At 44.1% G+C, this 18,764-nt stretch overlaps 1 protein-coding gene across 2 annotated transcripts in view; it reads right to left on the bottom strand.

Moving 5' to 3' along the window:
- The window catches only part of Cdyl2 (chromodomain Y like 2), a 93,810-nt gene that overhangs the window by 47,105 nt on the left and 27,941 nt on the right, over positions 1-18,764 (bottom strand). The window contains exon 1 of one of the 2 annotated variants that reach the window (XM_090357244.1): positions 10,512-10,598. The exons of the other annotated variant lie outside the window; for it this stretch is intronic. Within the exon in view, the coding sequence (XP_090213370.1) occupies positions 10,512-10,514 (3 nt within the window). The 5' untranslated portion in view covers positions 10,515-10,598. Of the gene's footprint in view, positions 1-10,511; positions 10,599-18,764 lie in introns of those variants that run through there. 2 annotated transcript variants of the gene reach the window in all.

Genomic DNA, 18,764 nt, shown 5'->3' with positions numbered 1-18,764 from the left:
TGATTTTGAAATAACATTCAGATAACAAGCCTAGAAAATAGCCCTACATGCACGAGAATGGAAATCTAACACATAGCTTCTGTGTTTTATTACCAGCAAAGTATATTTGTGCTAGAGGGTGTAGCTTGGTAGGTTGCATTTGCCTAGAATGGATAAGGCCCTAGCGAAAGGAAGGAGGGAGGGAGAAGAAAGGAACAAGAAGGAAAAAAATGTATATATTATAAAACAAAAACGAAGAGTTTCTTTGGCAGGCACTGGTGGCTCATGCTTGTAATCCTAGCTACACAGAAGACTGAGATGTGAGAGCCATGGTTCAAAGCCAGCTCAAACAGGAAAATCCCATGAGCCTCATCTCCAATTAACTAGCAAAAAGCCATAAGGAGAACTGTGTGGCTCAAGTGTAGAGTGTGAGGTGATGAGTTCAAGCCCTGGTATACGTACGTACGTACATACACACACAGACACAGACACAGACACACACACACACACACACACACACACACACACACACAGCTTCTCAGCTTCAAAAAAGGAAGATGTGTCCATAAAATGATACAAATGCGCATAGCATTTTTTATTCCTATTATCCAGAAACTACAGAAGTAAAATATTTATGCAGCTAAATAAATTACAGTATAGTCACGGGATGATCCACTACTTGTTGACAGAAAGGACAATGGATAAAGATTTACTTCGAGCAAATGGCACATTACGTAGAAAATCAAATTAGCTGAATGAAAGAGGCCCAGCCTAGGAAAGCACCTTGCAGGCAAAGCATATCCACAGGATCACAGATTAGTAGCTGCAGGATGCTGGCGCAGGGCTGGTAAGGAGAATGACTACAGAAGCCACAAATAAACTTTCCAGGAGGCAGAAATGTGCTATAATTTGGCCACTGCGGTCTCCATAGACACCTGTGAAAAATCAACTTTACACTTAAAAGTCTGTGAGGTTTGTTTGCAGGTAAATAATGCCTTAATAAAATTGTGTGGGGAATGCAGATGAAACACACCAAAGTAAAAATAAACATTTCAAATCAATCAGGAAGATGGAAATAAGATCCACACTGCAAAGGGTATCTTAACAATGAAAGCGCGTTCAAGAATAAGAGCCAAAAAGAATCAAATTATGAAAGAAGAAATAAGAACAGATAAAATATTTACTCAAAACGAAATCCACATGTGAATTCTTATACTTGCTTCGTTCATCATTGCTCAAGACTGGAAATAGCCAAGATGTCTTCCAAGAAGCTCACAAACTGAAGTCCACCCATGCAACCCTGGACTACTACTCAGAAATAAAAGGGGGACACTACTGACTCCACAGCAGCCTGAGTGACGCTCAAGTTCATTTTGCCGAGTGATAACAGAGAGACCCAAAGGCTCTCTTGCGTTTTATGACTTAGAGGAATGGAGCCAGAAGAGGAGGAGATGGTGACTACACGAGGGAACTCGGGGTGATAGAACGACTGTGTGGTACCACAACTCTGTGTGTTGGTCAACATCCAAAGAGTTACAGACCACAGACTTTCTCTGTACACATTTTCTAAATTATCAGGCGGGACGCTGGGGGCCACCAGGATGGGATGCTGCAGGTGGCAACTGACTCTCACTGCATCAACAAGGTGGATGCAATCTGAACGAAGGGGTGAGGAAAGACACTGGCTGACTTAAAAAAATACATTTAAAGTGGATAAAAAACAGTGGCCACAGACAAATAAAACTATATTTTTAAAAAATACTGCACTATAGTTGGTGAATGTGTTCTTCACCGAGGTATGAAAAATAAAGACATGACCTTACATAGAGATGGTGTGAGCCAATGGTTGGCAAGAGGAGCCACGAGCTCGTAGAAGATGATGAAGTTATAAGGAAACTAAGGGGAAGACTAGAATGAATGCTGGGAGAGGATTCAAGTCACAGAAGTCATTTTAACCATGTATGCACAGACACATACCTGTAAATACAGAAATAAGCTACATAAACCGTGGATTGATGTATACACTATATCTCCACTATGTGTCCTCTGAGAAGAGCACAAAGCAAGGATGCCTCAGTCGCAGTGAGCATACCTCACACGTAGGGCTTGGTGTCTAAACACCATCCCTAATAAAAGGAGCAAGAATCACTAGAGAAGTATTGAGTTTTAGAACTGACAGGATATAGCTCATCCACAAGATGAAGCCAGATGATCTGGCAGTACTCACAGGTCAACTATCTCCTGAAAAAAAAAAAACAACAAATGAACAAATCCGCAGTGAGAGGGTATGGCTGGCAAAGGAGTCACACAAAGGAGCTCTCAGTGGTCAAACTGGGATCATTTTAATAACAAAAGTAATGACAGCGCTGCATTAAAACCTCAAAATAAAATAAATACCCATGGGTCTATGTAACATAAATAAATGAATTAATTAATCAGTAGTTGGCAAATTATGGGCTGACCCTGGCTCGATGCCTATGTTTGGAAATTGTTTCAATGGAATCCACCCAAGATCATCCTTTTCCTTTATGTAATGTCTGTCCTCAACTTCGACATAAAGTGTGGCAAAATCTATATCGCCTGCAGAATCTAAAGGATTTATTATCCCATTACAGATAAAGTTTGCTGACCTGGGAGAAATAAGCAAAGGGAAAGACGGGACCCATATTCCTTTCAGAATAATCTCAAATAATGAATGTGAAAAGGGGAAGGGGGAATGTGGTGGGGATGGAAGAATGGAAAACAAGGGAAACAGATACCTTATCATCAGAATATTGTGGTAATAACTACTACAGAAATGATCTACAAATGGATGCTAAAATCAGTGAATAAAACTACAGAGAGAACCAGGGTGCATGTGCAGCCTCTGCCATACATATACAAATTCTGCAGTGGTTTAAACTGACAGGAACTGATATTCCTCCCTTTAGGAGAGAGAGCTTAATTCTTCTCTCCTTGAATAACTTAACAACCAAAATAATATTAAATTGCACAGATTAACTTTCACAAGAAATATCAGGAAGCTATAAGAAGATAAACCACAAAGCTCTCTAGAGCTGTTTCAAGGGGCTTCAGTGAACGGAAGCGTATGTCCCCTGTCTCTGCGTGGACGTCTTCATACATTAAACCTGTCAGTTTGCAACAAATTCATCAGTAACTATGATGTCATTACAATAAAAACCCCAATGGATCTATTTTCAGTACTTTACAGAACGATCCTCAAGTACCACTGAGAGAATTAAATGAACATGCTGATATCTTCCAAAAAGCCCAGTACTAAGAAACCCTCACATTTACGTAAGTGACCATATTAAAAGCTACCATCATCATCTTACTGAGTATGAAGATATGTGACTTATGAAAATAGAAAAGTAGCATAAGAAATCATGCCACATGAAAGGAATGTTGGAGTAGCACTGGAGTAGAAAAGAAAGGCCTCAGTTTACAAGAGAGACAAACAGAAGGATCTCCTTAAAATGTATTTCCAAGGCCAGGCACGGTGGCTCACACCTGTAATCCTAGCTATGCAGGAGGCTGAGATATGAGGATCGAAATTCAAAGCCATCCCGGGCACTAACTGGCGACTCTTATCTCCAATTGACCACTAGAAAATGGGAGGTGGGTGGCTGAAGGGGCAAGGTAGTAGCCTTGAGTTGAGGAGCTTAGGGACAACGCGCAGGCCCACAGTTCAAGCCCCATAACCAACAAAAAAAAAATATAAAAAACTTCCAGATGACTTCAAAAGTCAGAAAACTTAAACACATATATATATTTACTCATACTCACAAGCTTAAAAGAGTCAGGGAACCAACTCATTTTTTTTTTTTTTTGCCAGTCCTGGGCTTGGGCTCAGGGCCTGAGCCCTGTCCTTGGACTTTCTCAAGGCTAGAGCTCTACCACTTGAGCCTCAGCACCACTTCTGGCTTTTTTCTATGTATGTGGTACCGAGCAATCAAACCCAGGTCTTTGTGCATGCTAGGCAAGCACTCTACCACTAGGCCAGACTCCCGGCCCACCTCATTTTTAACTGAAAAATAACATACATTTTAAAATATTTTAACAGTGTAAATTAAAATGGAAAACATATGACAATCTCAGTAATACCATTAGAGATAAATACATAAATGATTAAACTATCTACAAATGGAATACACAAATGGCTATTTAACATAGAAAAAGGCACTCTATTGCAATGACCACCAATGTAAACATAAATTCACTAACAAGGCTCTGGTTTTGCCAATTTATAAAGGTGTTTTGAAAGTGCACAGTGTGTAACGCTGGCACAGGACGGTGAAGACACTCGCCTCCCTGTTGTGTAGTGATCAACTTTCTGTGGAAGATTTTCACACTCGCTACTGCAAGTGCCTTAAAATGTCTCTAACTCATTAATGGAGTAATGTCTCTTCAAAAAAAAACTGAGAAAGCAGCGAACATGTTTACTGGAGGTTTCCATGGAAATAGATTAAATGCGACATCACCCACCAACAGGCTAAAATGAAATATGCATGCTCTAAGTATTAGATCAACAAACAGGTTTTAATACTGCGGGAAAGTGCTGAAATATTAAATTAAAAAACCGTGTTTCCCGTTGTCTCAGGAAATCCACAACACCAATGAATCACGAATGTCCACAAGCCCTCGCAATCCCTCCCTGCCTCTCCTGCCACCAGGGGTGGACTGTGTTTCTTAATCACTGAATCCAGGCTGTCCCTGTGACTTGCTTTAAGCAATAAAATGTGGTAGAAGTAACTGTGCAACTTCAAAGTCCAGGCCTTAGGAGGCATGGTGGCTTCTGCTCTCATCTCCTGGGTCTGCTATCTGGACCCCACACTGGCCGAGCACACTGGAGGATGAAAGGATACGGAAACAGCAGCCGGCCACCAGCATGTCATGCTAGGAATTTGGTTGAGGCCACCTGGTCTTCCATACTAGCTGCATGAGTGAGCCCAGACCAAACCAAACTGAGGAACCACCCAGGCCCCCTACAGAATCTTGAGGGATCATCGTCTTAAGAAACCAAGTTGCAGCAAGATGCATCACAGATACACCTTGATTTATTATTGCAATTTTATTATTGAAATTATATTTCAATCACATTGAATACGAATAAAACACAAAACTTTATTTGTAAAATCATTTTAACTTTGTAGAACATACACACACACACACACACACACACACACACACACACACACACACACACACACACACACACAGGCCAGCATGCTAACAGGAATGATCTCTCCAGGGAATAAGATTGTCTTCTTTGGGTTTTTTTTTTTTTTGGTGTCCATCGTGGACTTGAACTCTGGGCCTGGATGTTGTCTCTGAGCTCTTCAGCTCAAGGCTACCACCACTACCCCTTGAGCCACAGCACCACTTCTGGTTTTCTGGTAGTTAACTGGAGATGAGAGTCGCACAGACTTTAGTGCCTGGGCTGGCTTTGAACCTCGATCCTCAGATCTCAGCCTCCTGAGTAGCTAGGGTTACAGATGTGAGCCACCGCGCCCAGCTAATTGTCTTCTATATACTCTCCAATCTCCTCTTTTCTCCTCATCCTGGACAAGGTTACTAGTCAAAATAGCATCCAACCATCAGCCCATGTCACCCCCAGACACTCAACACAGAATTTACAGAGCAACACTCAATAAATTTTACAATTATTATTTTCAACTTCCTATTCCAGGCAACCACAGCTGTGGTTACACAACACAAAAGACAAGACTCGTTCGTTCATTCATTTATTCATTCAACAAACATTCTAGGGAGGTATGAAGGGAGAAGAGACCATAATGAGCATCTTCTGTGTGCCAGCCCCTTATGGGGCATTGAGAAACACAATCTGAATACCACAAACATGGTCCATGTTTTCACGGAACTTGGGAGCCAGTGGGGAGAATCATTCTTCTTTATTCAGGAGAAGACAGAAACACAAACCACTGTTTAAGTACCTACAGCAAGTCTATCCAAAACCCCGCAAAATATTTTGAGAAGCATAAACCAAGTATATCCGATGCGTTCCCCTTGGCTGCAAGTCTATAACCTCCTCCAAGAACATGAAAAGATAGAGCAAGAGCTCAAAACCAAGAAGGAAGGGCTTGCTAGATCTACCCCACTCAATGCTTGTGGCTGACGACTGTAACTTAAAAACAAGACAACCTTGAACCTGAGTCTAGACTTTACCCTAGTGAGACATATAGGACCATAATCAGCCATCTGGGCTTCCTTGAGCCTCAGTTTTCCCATCTGGAGAGGGAATAAGGATCACGGTGTTACATACTGCAGGAATCAAATGAGATGGTGTTTGGAAAGAATTCACAACTGAACCTACTAACAATTAACTATCAATGAATTGAGGAAACCATTCCTCCTTCTACACATAAGTAATGAACAAGAATACAGGAAACGCTCTGTGGTGTAAGGAAAATGGTGAGAATGAGGTGGGGCAAGGGGTTACCCAGAATGACAAAAAGAGGAGAGGAACAAGGGAGAAGAAACAAGATTGGAATTGCAATCTTCCTGTCCCACAATCCAGTGTTTGGCAGTCAACTAAATGCAGGTGTTAGAAGACCTGGCCCCTTGACTACCTGCCGAAGCCTCTTAGACAAAACACATCTACAAGCCTGTCTCCCTGTATGAAGTGAAGTTGGGCTTTTCACCCCTGTTCTGGGAAGACATCTGAACTGATGAAGGCATGGCCGAAGTTACAGGAATCCAAGGGGCAAGCAGTGAGCAAAACCCCATCTCTAACTTCCTTCATCCTGAGCCACAATCCACAGACTGTAGAGAGCCACAGAGGTTCTGCCTGCCACTGCGACAAGTACCAGAAAGAACACTGTAGATCTATGACTCTAGATGCCCAGTGCAAGCCTCAGATGGGCTGGATCCCCTTGAGATTATTGAGAAAGAAAGACAGGATGCTTTTATACCAGCAGAAGAGCTCAGAGGATCAAACCCTCAGGGCTGGGGGAAAGATGGCAACCTTCACTTCCTCGCACACCTCGGAGAGGTGGATAAATACAGAGGCCATTTGGCCAATGGGAAGAACAGGAACACCATCCCACGGTAAAGACAAGACGCAGGATCTCCATCAAAGGGAAAACTCATCATGATACTGGCGACTGGAAAGGGCCTTGTTGGGTACTGCTGTATTGAACTAGCAATCAGTAAGTATTAGCTGGTAGTCAGACTTCCTTTTAAAAATGAATAAGCAAGTAAAGGGCAAAGACTTTTTGTAACTTAAAATGAAAAGCATTAGAAGCTCATTTTGTGGTTCAAGTTGTTCTCAGTTCCAATGTATGAAGACACAGCATGCAGGAATCTGGCAGTGAAGGAATATTTATTATAAAATAAAGTGGATGCCATCCTTACAAAAAATATTTGAAAATATAAAAATGCTTATTATAAAGCAAAATGAGGCAATTATCTATTCACATTCCTGTGTTTAAATATAAAAAAATAAAAACATACTTCTGGCAACGTATCTACCATTTGCAAATTGAAGAGAAATGTAAGGCACCAATCAAACAAGAGGAAATAAAACAGAAAAGTACAGTCAGTACCCAGCATTAACTTGTTTTGAAAACACAAATTTTTTCCAACATGATTGATACATCAGGGAATATTTTGAGCATCATGTGGATTTTGCATTTATTTGTGAATGATTTTATTCACTAGAAACAACAGGCAAAGGCAGAAAGCTCTAACCAGCACAACCATGTCCCATAGGCATGCACGTTTCTCTCTTTCTCATACACACACACACACACACACACACACACACACACACACACACACACACACACTGTGGTGTTTTAAATTCTGTAAAAAGCTAAGTCACCAAAGAAGAATTTTGAATATGCTAATTTTTGGTTTTGCTAAAAATCAGAAATAGTTTTGCACCACATATCACATGCCCAGCACACTCTTCATTTTGAGATGTGAAGGAAGTAATTTGAAATTTTAGTTTCATGAATATATATTTTTAAAACAGTACAAATCTGAATCTTGAACCACAGCTGGTTACCTCCGGTCTGCCTCTAAAGCTGCTTGCTGTGAATATGGACACAATGCCTCTCTGCAACAGGCAAATACACAAGAGAAAACACACCACATGCCTTGAAGTCAAGGTGTTGTTAAATGGCTAGCTGGCAAACGACAGTGCCAGCAGGACGGGTCTGTGGTAATGGGAGGCAAAGTGAGAAGGCTGGCCTCAAGTGATGCACCACCAGGAAAACAACCTCCTGGACAAAGCCAATGGTCAACAGGAAGTGTCTATTCCCACGGGAAGGCAAAGGGCCCTATGGTGGACCCGGTGATAAAAACAAAGCCCAGATGGTGAACTTCTGTGTCAGAAGCCAGTGACAGCTCTCACTGGGGCACGAGATAGGCGGGCACAGATGCACCCACACCTGGGAAGGGGTAAAAGTGGGTCTACTGGAGTGCCTCAAGGGAAAGTCCTGCTTTTATCAATATTTCAAGCCAATAAAAGAACTAGCTTTTCCCATGTTAAAAAGATTTCATGTCCTTAAATACCAGAGTGGGAAGACAAAACCTCCTGACAAGCCCCTCCTGAGGTTTGATTCAAACTACCTGCTGTATGAACCTCAGCAGATTCCTTTTCCAATTCCAGACCTCCCTTTCCTCTCCTGAAATGGACAAGTTCTGAAATGGCTGTACTGCAAGTCGAAGGTTTAACAGAATAACAACATGCAAGAAAGCTACCTTAATACAAATAAATCAAGGGGCCAGGAGCGTAACCTAGTGATGAGTGCTCACCTAGCATGCACGAAGCCCTGGGTTCGATTCCTCAATACCACATACACAGAAAAGGCCAGAAGTGGCACTCTGACCCAAGTGGCAGAGCAGTAGCCTTGGGCAAAAAGTGTCCAAGGACAGTGCCCAGACTTTGAGTTCAGGCCCCAGGACTGGCAAAAATAAAATAAAATAAAATAAAAAATAAATCAAGGGCCGGGAGTTTGGCCTAGTGGTTAAAGTGCTTGCCTAGCATGCATGAAGACCCGGGTTCGATTCCTCGGTACCACATACATAGAAAAAAGCCGGAAGTGGTGCTGAGGCTCAGGTGGTAGAGCTCTAGCCTTGAGAAAGTCCAAGGACAGTGCTCAGGCCCTGAGGTCAAGCCCAGGACTGGCAAAAATAAATAAATAAATAAAAATAAATCAAGCGGTTGCTGCACATCTGGCTTGTGACCAAAACCAGTTCCTGCACCTTGTGTATTAGCTCAGACTTGCCTAGATTTGCCACAAGTTCTGGCCACATCAATGAAATCATCTACCCTATCCTTGGCCCTAGCTCTTTCTGCTCTTGCAACAGGTCCAGTCTGCTCAACTCCTACACCCCTTTACAAAGATGCCAACCTGAGAACCCTGAGTAGAAATACCACTCCATTCTACACTTGACCCAGCTAACTCCTAAGACTCACCTGAGGCTTCACAACAAAATGATCCCAAAACAAGCCACCATTACATTTGGATCAAAAGTACCATTTTCACAGATCAAATGGAAGCATCCAGCTTTGTAGATGTTTGTGCAGATTTCACAGAACAGAATCAAAATGGTGCTCAAACCCTTTCCAGCAAGCAGGAGGGAGCCATGCCAAGAGCTGAGAAGTCATTCAGGACCAGAGACAGAATCACCGAGTGGAAGTATCTGTAGACCCCAAAGGGGCAGTTAAGTCCATGGAAATGAGAAGACGAGTCTTCCTTACCCAGGGGAGCAACTGAGGTGAAATCTACCCAGTGCTACTGTGTCATACCTGGGTTACACAAACATAACCAGTCTAAGCCATGAGGCGATGAAACTAAGCTTACCAACCAAGATCACAGGGTGAAGAGGAAAAGACATGTCTGGCTCAGGCCCTGAAGAAAGAAGGATCCTGGAGTAAAACAAAGGGTACAGGAATCCTGGGGAGTCCCAAGTTAAGATCTCACCACAGTTAGTCGAGACTAGCACCACTGAGGACTGTTACGACCCAACACCCCAAGTTTTGACAAAGTTTTCATACTTCTCATGCTCACCTCCCAGATTCAAGACCTGCAATCTCACCTCCTGAATTGTCTTCTACGACACATTTAACATTTACTGTTCTCTACTGCCGCTGGCCCAGTGCATGACTCTAGCCTCTTGCAGTGCCTCCAAAGGACAATCTTGCCCTCTCTGGCTCTTCTCCATTTTCACCTGCCACTAAAAAACATCTATTCAACTCTTCAGTGGGTCCCTTTTCCTCGTAAAAGACAGTTCAAAAGCTTAATGTAAGGCCCTGCACAGTTTGGGCATCTATCCTTTCACCCTGCTACTTCTTCCTCTTTCTCAGCCCTTTTTAGGAGTCCTGGTGTCGTGGTGCCATTCTTTCCCCATCCCTCTTCCTCTCTGACCTACCCCTTGAATGAAAAAAGTGGATTCTGTACCAGACATCTCAAGCTCAAAATCCAGCTCTGTCACTGATTTGTGATGCCCTGGGGGTCTACGCTCTGTCTCCATTCCTCATGGGGTTGGGGAGGGGAGATTACCATTCCTGCTTCATAATGTCAGCAGATTCTTCCTCTTCTAGCAATAAAGAGCAGAAAACATGAAGCAGGTGAAATCATCAGAACAGGGCCTAATACACAGAAACCACTCAGGCAGCAGAGTGGTTAGCTTCTCCTTATCTCAGCTCAACTATCACTTCAACAACAAAAAGAGCCTCCTCTTTGGGAGTTTTCTGCATCAAATGCCTTTTCATTCAAAGCACTTATTGCCTCATAATTACAGATAACTTAATGGGACTATCTGAGGGGCGTGTCTCACGAGTCACTAGAGCAGGGTATTATCTAGTTTTACTTATACTAATGCCAGTGCTTCCACACTTCTGATATTCTGGATGAGTGAATGGATATATAAGTACATAAATTAATGAGTATAAGGATGGATAGTGGGATGAATGGATGACTAGATAGACGGATGGATGGATGGATGGATGGATGGATGGATGGATGGATGGGATAGGATGACTGGGTGGATGGGTAGGTAGGTAAGTAAATGGATGACTGGGTGGATGGATTACTGGGTTGATGGAAAGATGAATGAGTGAGTAGACAACTGGATGGACAGATGACGAGGCGGATGGATGGATGGATGGATGGATGGATGGATGGATGGATAAATGAGTGGGTGAATGGATAGGTGACTAGATGAATGGATACATGGATGAGTGGGTAGACAGATAGATGAGTGGGTGGATGGATGACTAAACAGATGGATGATCAGTGGCTGGAGACAGTACCACAGAATATGGTAGCTATATAACGCTCACTGCCTGGTTTAATCTCACCTGTTTTACCTCTATGGACTACTCTAAGTACTGAACTGTCTTGTGTATTCTGGATGACAGTGAGCATCACCAGTTCTCTTTCCCCTTTGCACAGTTGTTTTGTTTTGGTTTGTTTTGTTGGTCATGGGGCTTTGGACTCTGGGCCTGGGTGCTGTCCCTGAGCTCCTCAGCTCAAGGCTACCGCCATCCCCCTGGAACCACATCGCCACTTCTGATTTTCTAATGGTTAATTGGAGAAAAGAATCTCACAGACTTTAGTTTCCAGGCTGGCTTTGAACCTTGATCCTCAGATCTCAGCTTCCTGAGTAGCTAGGATTACAGGCGTGAGCCATGTGCCTGGCTCCCATTTGCCCAGTTTTTGATAAGCTCCTTCTTACAAAAGACATGAGTAGGGCTAGATTTACTGGTGGCAGTGGAGTGAGGCATTGCAAATACCACACACTGAACAACAGGGAAAGAATATATATGAGGACAGAAGGAACAGGAGTCAGTCCACCAGGTAGCATCTAAGGAGGCTTTCTTTCTGTCTTTGAGGCACCAAGAGAAAATCCCATGTCAAACTGGAGACGGAGCCAGATACTTTCTTTGGTCTCTACTGTCATGAGACTTGCTAGGGACATGGAATGAGGAAGTGGATAGTTAAAAGACACCTGCCTTTGGGGAGTTAGCCAGATGTGGTAAGGGCATATGGGAAGTAAACAAATAAATGCAAGTGTGCAAGGCACAGCTCAACCAGGCAAACTAGTTCCATTCTATACTACAAATTCCCTCACACACAGCACAGGGCACAAGTCTTAGAATAAGTTTCCCACATGATTTGAGCAGGTGTGGTTCTAACCAGGTTCTCCCTTTGAAAGGCCAACAGCGTGATGAGAGCTGCAGTCAACATATACCTGTTGTCTGGCACGTGTGAGAACAGTTATTAAATCACCCAAACCCAGGAGAAGTGATCACCCACTTAACTGAGACCCAGAGATCTAGGTAAGATTCCTAAGGTCACATGGCTAAGGCAGCCTTTGAATCCATGCTTACACTGCTACTCACGGTCTCATAAGGAGTAACTGGATGAGTTTTGTTTTCTGTTGGCATAAAATTGAAGTAGTAACAAAAGGATGATGTGAAATATTAATTGTCAAGGTAGTCTGCCAATGAAACTCATGACTTCTAAGATGCCAAATTATCACATGCTATGGTCCTGATGACATAACATGCCTCTCATGCACAAGCCCTTAGTTCTTACTGAAGTTTTGCCTCCTTCTGCTTATCTCTTCCTTCAACCAACAGAAGGAGAGGTTAGGATATTATTACATAGATGTCAAAACCGAAGCACAGAGAGTTAACGTACCTGCCTAAGGGCAAGGAGTCAAACTCATTCCTATCCACTGCTTTCATCACCTGACCATGTGAGAACAGGGCTGAGTGTTCCAAGACAAGGCAGGCTGGGATTATGGTCAGGTTCAGGATCTAGAACTAGTCACGGAAGAGAAAGAATATAGAGGACGGAGCAGGAAGTGCAGTCTGGCAAGGGTAACCTAACACTCCAGACTATAAAGCAGGTGAGAGCCAAAACACATGTGAATCTCGGTGAGAAGACTTCAGAACCATGGGCCATAAAGCAGCTTCAGGAAAGTCTGCCCGGGTGGGAAGGGCCCAGCAGCCACACCTTTGTTAGAAACAGAACCTTAGTCACAAGCAAGAGCAAGGAACTGTGTTCTGGACAAACAAGAAGACAACTAAGAAGACAAGGATCAGAGCCACAGAACAATGTAGGAATCCTGGAGGCAGAACCAGAAAGTCAACAAGACCAAAGATGGCAGAACTACTCCATGTGCTCTGGGCTAAGGAACTGGACAACGGCTCCTGACATTCCCAAAGGCCTCACCTCTGCAGAGAACAGTGCTCCATCATTCCTTCAGCGGCTACCTACTGAGCACATACTCCAAACCTGGCCCAGGTTCAGCTCTAGAGATGCAATACTGAGCAAGACAGACACGGTCCTTGTCCTGTATACTCTATGTTCAGGGCAATGTTGCTCAAACTGCAGTCTGGGAATCTCTGCAGGTTCCTGTGATTTTCCCCAGGCTATGGCACAGGTTAGGAGCAGGGCCTTGAGCAAGTCTTCTTACTTCTTGGGAGTCTGTTTCTGCATTAATCAGAAAGACCAGGAACAGGAATGGCTCGTGGTTGCTGTATGAAAAGATTGTTCTCAGCGTAGAACAAGGAAGAAGTTGACATATGCTTGGATCACCATGGTCTTTACCATCTTCATGTCCTACTTCACCTGCAGGAGTAGAGCCTCCTTTTAGGCAAGCCTTCATTTTCTCCATGCCCTGAGACTTGAGAAGCTCAGAACTGAGTCTGTAACTGCAGTTCTGTGGGCAGTTGCTTCTTCTAACATGGAGACTAACCAGCAACTCAAAATTCCCAAAAAGTAGGTCTCTGTACCTTTGGTTTCCTGGGGGGATCAGGTTACCACAGACCTCAATTCTGAACCCATGTGTGCTGCCACCACTTCTGTGAACCCAGACACCGCAACAGGACACAAGGAGGCTGTCCCCACCAAGTTCTACAGACAGTGAAGGCAGCAGAATCCATGGGAGACACTTAGAGAGAAGAGACATTTTGGGGGGTGGGGGTAGGGAGGGAGTCTGCTCCAAAACCTGCGGCTCCCCAGCCCTCTCCAGCACCTGTGAATCCAGATCAGGGCGGGTTTCAAAAGCCTTGATATCCCCTAAGGCTAATTTATGTCCTCACTGTGTCCCCTCACCCAAGCTTTGATCTTACAAGGTTACTGGCCTTTAATGATGGAGCAAACAGACTGAGACAGAAAGGGACAGGTGAGCTCAGGGGGTAAGAGAAGGAAGATCATCCTGAGGCTAGAGGCCAACAGCCTCCACTTTCATGGAGCTCCTTCCCAGCTCCTCTCAAAGCAAACAGCTCTTTGGATTATGCCTGAAATCCATGACAGGTCCTGGAAAACACCAAGGGTCACTTGGACTCCAAATGCCAGAAGACCAACAAAGCAAGAAGGCAAGAAGTCGGCACTGGATTTGCCGTGACTATGACCAGTCCTCACCTGGAAACGGGGCAGAGCAAAATCAGGGCCCACCAGAGATGCCTTGCGCTATCGTGGCCTCTCCTTCCGCTGCTCTACCAAGGAAAAAGCTCTGCCCGTGAACATGAGCTCTTCTTCAAGGGCCAAGATGGTCACTGGCAGAGGGAGGTGTTCCTGAGTATCTCTCTTATCCATTCCTTCACCACGGCTTTTGAAAGAGATGTTCCTACTGGGGAACAGTACTGAGCAGCAGGCCACAGTTACCCGCTTCTTTCCTCTGCTCTCATCATTCCATCCGTCCCCAGCATTAGCCATCGGAGACCTCAGTGGGCCGGTCGGGGAGCCCGGCTACCACTTGCAACGTTGTCGGTTTAAAAAGAAACTGAGAGCCCAGCCGCTTCAGAAACTGAGCACGTGTAGTTGCTGACAGGCTTTCTTTGGAGACACAAGTGAAGTAACATGCTAAATAAGAGCAAGACTAAAATGAGCCAAGAGAACCCATGTCGGATCGATTACAGAGCAGTGACTACAGGCAGAAAATGCTGTGCTCATCCTGAAGAGACCCTAAGAAAAATGGATACATTCCTTCTGAGACTCCAGGAAAATGTCACCTCCTCCCAGCAAGTTCAGAAGCCTCCTTTTAAGGTCCCCTGTGCCTGACTGCAACGAAGAGCAGTTCAGTAAAGAGCAATGGTGCTGAGACCCCACGGGCAAGAGAGCACCAAGACTGTGCTGCTCCTGCCTGCCTGGGGGCTGTGTGCTGGCTTCCAGGCAGGAGATACTCACTCGGACAGCAGTCCTCCATCAGACAGCAGAGAAAACAGAGTCTCGGAACAATGAAGGGGGTTTCCAGAAGCCACAGGGTGAACAGTTTGAGTCCAGATTGACCATCCTCACAGGATTCACAAACCTGTGCTCTCATCCTCACAGGATTCACAAACCTGTGCTCTCTCCCAGGACCGGAGCGAGTCTCAGCAGGAAAACAGGGCACCTTTTGTACCCTGATGATTTGAGGAGGCAGTGCTGACTATCCACGTTCTTCCTGGTCGTGAGAGTGAAACACAAGCACCAGCGTCCTTTACCAGGCTGAGCGGCTGGCAGCTCCCCCCCACCCCCAATGCAGGGTCCATTTCCACCCCATCTCAAAATGCACACCTTTTACACTTTATCATCATCACTACCAGCACATCAACGTGTTCCTTTCCACTGGTCCCAGTGGGAAAAAAAATAAAAAAGGTTGAAAGCCACCACCCTAACTCTAGGAATAAGATCGCAAATTAACCAAGTCACAAAATCCCTCAGCTAGACCTCAACGGTACACCTGCCGCGTCTTCCTGCTTCCTCCTGACCCCCAAACAATGCGACTTCTGGAAAAGGCCCTGTCACCAAAGCCATCAGCATCTTCCCACTTCACAGTCCGGACCTGCGGGTCCCCAGGCCTGCTCCAGCAGTCCGGCTGCCTTCTACGTTTCCCAGGGTCATGGTCGGCCCTTTCCCATAGTAGAAACATGGTAAGCAGTGTTCCCTGTGGCTGGGACATTTGTTACTGTCACACACCTGCCTGCACGTGTGCATACATGCACACACACTTCGTCTCACCAATTTACCCCTCTACAACACCATCTCAAGGCATGAACACAATGTACACATTTCAAGTGCTCATTTTTTATGTCTACAAACTGCCCTTAAACCCAGCAGCCTCATCTATAGGCAGAAGTCCAGCAGTCCACGAGAAATTCTGCCAAGAGGTGTGAAGAGACCATTGTGAGAAATTTAACCCACACTGAATTGAAAACATACCTGGCATATTTTGTTCCTGAGTGCCAGTCAACCCTGTAAGTGCGACAGGCTTAAGTGCAGACTCCGAATTCTATGATGCCAATGAGTATATTCCCTTTTTTTTTTAACTTCCATTTGTTAAAATAATCTTTTTTGGAATAAGAGGCCAACTGTTAACGTTGTTTAGGATGAATCTGAACTCTTCCCATTATGTATGTTTCACCAAAAAAAGCAGTAACATCTAGTTCAAGTTCTGAAATAAATGATTTATTAAATCCAATATATGTATATATACATATATATATATATTGCGTTTGTATGAAAGAAGTTTGACTAGGAGTTTCACCTGCTAAAGGCAGGTGATGTATTCATCAGAACACAAGAAAAGGTTCTCTCCAGCAGGTGCTGGTGGCTCACTCCTATAATCCTAGCTACTCAGGAGGCTAAGATCTGAGGATGACAGTTCAAAGCCAGCCCCGGCATGACAGTCAGTGAGTCTCTTACCTCCAATTAACCACCAGAAAACAAACAGAAGTGGCACCATGGCTCAAAGTGGTAGAGCACTAGCCTTGAGCTGAAGAGTCGGCACCCAGGCCCAGAGTTCAAGCACCACAACCGACAAAAATAAATAAGTAAAAAGATTCTCTCTGTCTGTATGCATTTGAAACTTTGCACGTAAACATTGAGAAATTATTTGATCAGCATTTAGTGACTCAAATCAATATCCGTCCATATGTTTTCTCCCAAGTAAAAGCATTTGCTTTTAAACCATCGGTGAAAAGGAGTTTGTAAAATAGAGATTGATTTTAATAAAACAAACAGCTGTACGATCTGTTCCAATTTTAACTATAACACCTTACCAAAATAACATTAAATTATGAATGGATTCTAACTACTATGTGTTTCAAAAGCTGAAATTCTCATTAGAGTAAGTTTTAAGTAACTGAAAACATGATGTGGGTACTGAGGCTGGCACTGAATCTTTATTTACTGAATGGAACACCAGCTGAGACATTTTCCTCTATTAAACTGCAACTGGTCTTTAGCTTATGCTAAAAGAAATACATGTGCATGTGTGTGCATTTGCATGCATGCGTGTGTGCATGCATGCATGTATTAATGATGAGTTGAGTTCAGACCTGGGCTCTCCTCATTCTCCTCTTTAAAAAGAAGCAGTGGAGCCGGGAATTTGGCCTGGTGGTAAGAGTGCTTGCCTAGGATGCATGAAGACCTGGGTTCAATTCCTTGGTACTACATACCCAGAAAAAAGCTAGAAGTGGTGTTGTGGCTCAAGTGGTAGAGTGCTAGCCTTGAGAAAGCCCAAGGACTCTGCTCAGGCCGAGTTCAGTCCCCATGACTGGCAAAAAAAAAAATTTAAGGCCAGGAGTTTGGCCTAGTGGTTAAAGTGCTTGCCTAGCATGCGTGAAGACCCAGGTTCAATTCCTTGGTACCACATACATAGAAAAAAGCCGGAAGTGGTGCTGAGGCTCAAGTGGTAGAGCTCTAGCCTTGAGAAAGTCCAAGGACAGTGCTCAGGCCCTGAGCTCAAGCCCAGGACTGGCAAAAAATAAATAAATAAATAAATTTAAAAAGAAGCAGTGGATCTTCAGAAAAAGGGCTGCTTGACAGGGCACTGGTGGCTCATACCTGTAATCCTAGCTACTCAGAAGGCTGAGATCTGAGGCAAGCAGTTCAAAGCCAGCCCGGGCAGAAAATTCTGTGAGACTAGTACTTAATTAACCCTCAGAAAAATGAAAGTGGTCTGTGGCTCAAGAAGCAGAGCGAAAAGTATCTAAGGACAGTTCAAGCCCCAAGACTGGCTAAATAAATAAATAAATAAATAAATGAAAGTGGCTGCTTCTCCCAGCAACTGGTGAACATACAAAATGGGCCTGGAGCATCTCAAATATAGCAGGAGCAAAATGAAATCCAAAAGGACAAGGGATGGCAGTGATCCTTAAGAGCCAACATGAAGTTCCCAGTTACCAAAGCTGGAAAGGTATAGATAGTAAAACTAAAGAGTGTACCACAAGCCTACATTAAGATAACTATCCATCAGTCTAACTATAGACATAATCAATGACATCAGGGAAAAGAGACTAATGTTCCAAACAAAAAAATTCCAATTTATTTATATAGCTAGGCCCCACCCTGCACCCACAAAAGGTAGAGCTTAAACCCTCTGTCCTTAAGCATGGTTTGAGCTTAATGACCTAAAGAGGGGAGGGGGAAAGCTTCTCAGAGCTGACACCGTCTTAGCCAGGCATGTGGATAGCAAGTTCCCTTGATATGATCCAATGGAAATGGCGATTTCAAGCCATCTCAGGAAGAAAAGCCGATGAGATGATCATGTCCAGTAAAATGCTCAGAAATGGCCATGGCATTGTGGCTCAAGTGGTAGAGAGCTAACCTTGAGCAGAAGCAGCTCAAGGATAGCACGCAGGCCCTGACATCAAGCCACAGGACTGGCAAATAGACAGACAGACAGACAGGCAGGCAGGCAGGCAGACAGACAAGATAATATCCTCTCCCAAGACCCATAGCCCAATCCAGCCCAATCTAGCCATGAGGCAAACATCACTAAAACAAATGAGGCAACGGTCTATAAAAGAACTACCC

The sequence above is a fragment of the Megascapheus bottae genome, chromosome 24 (genome assembly GCF_031878675.1).
Source record: "Megascapheus bottae isolate mThoBot1 chromosome 24, mThoBot2.hap1, whole genome shotgun sequence".
NCBI lineage: Eukaryota > Metazoa > Chordata > Mammalia > Rodentia > Geomyidae > Megascapheus > Megascapheus bottae.
This window is presented reverse-complemented; position numbering and strand designations above follow the sequence as displayed.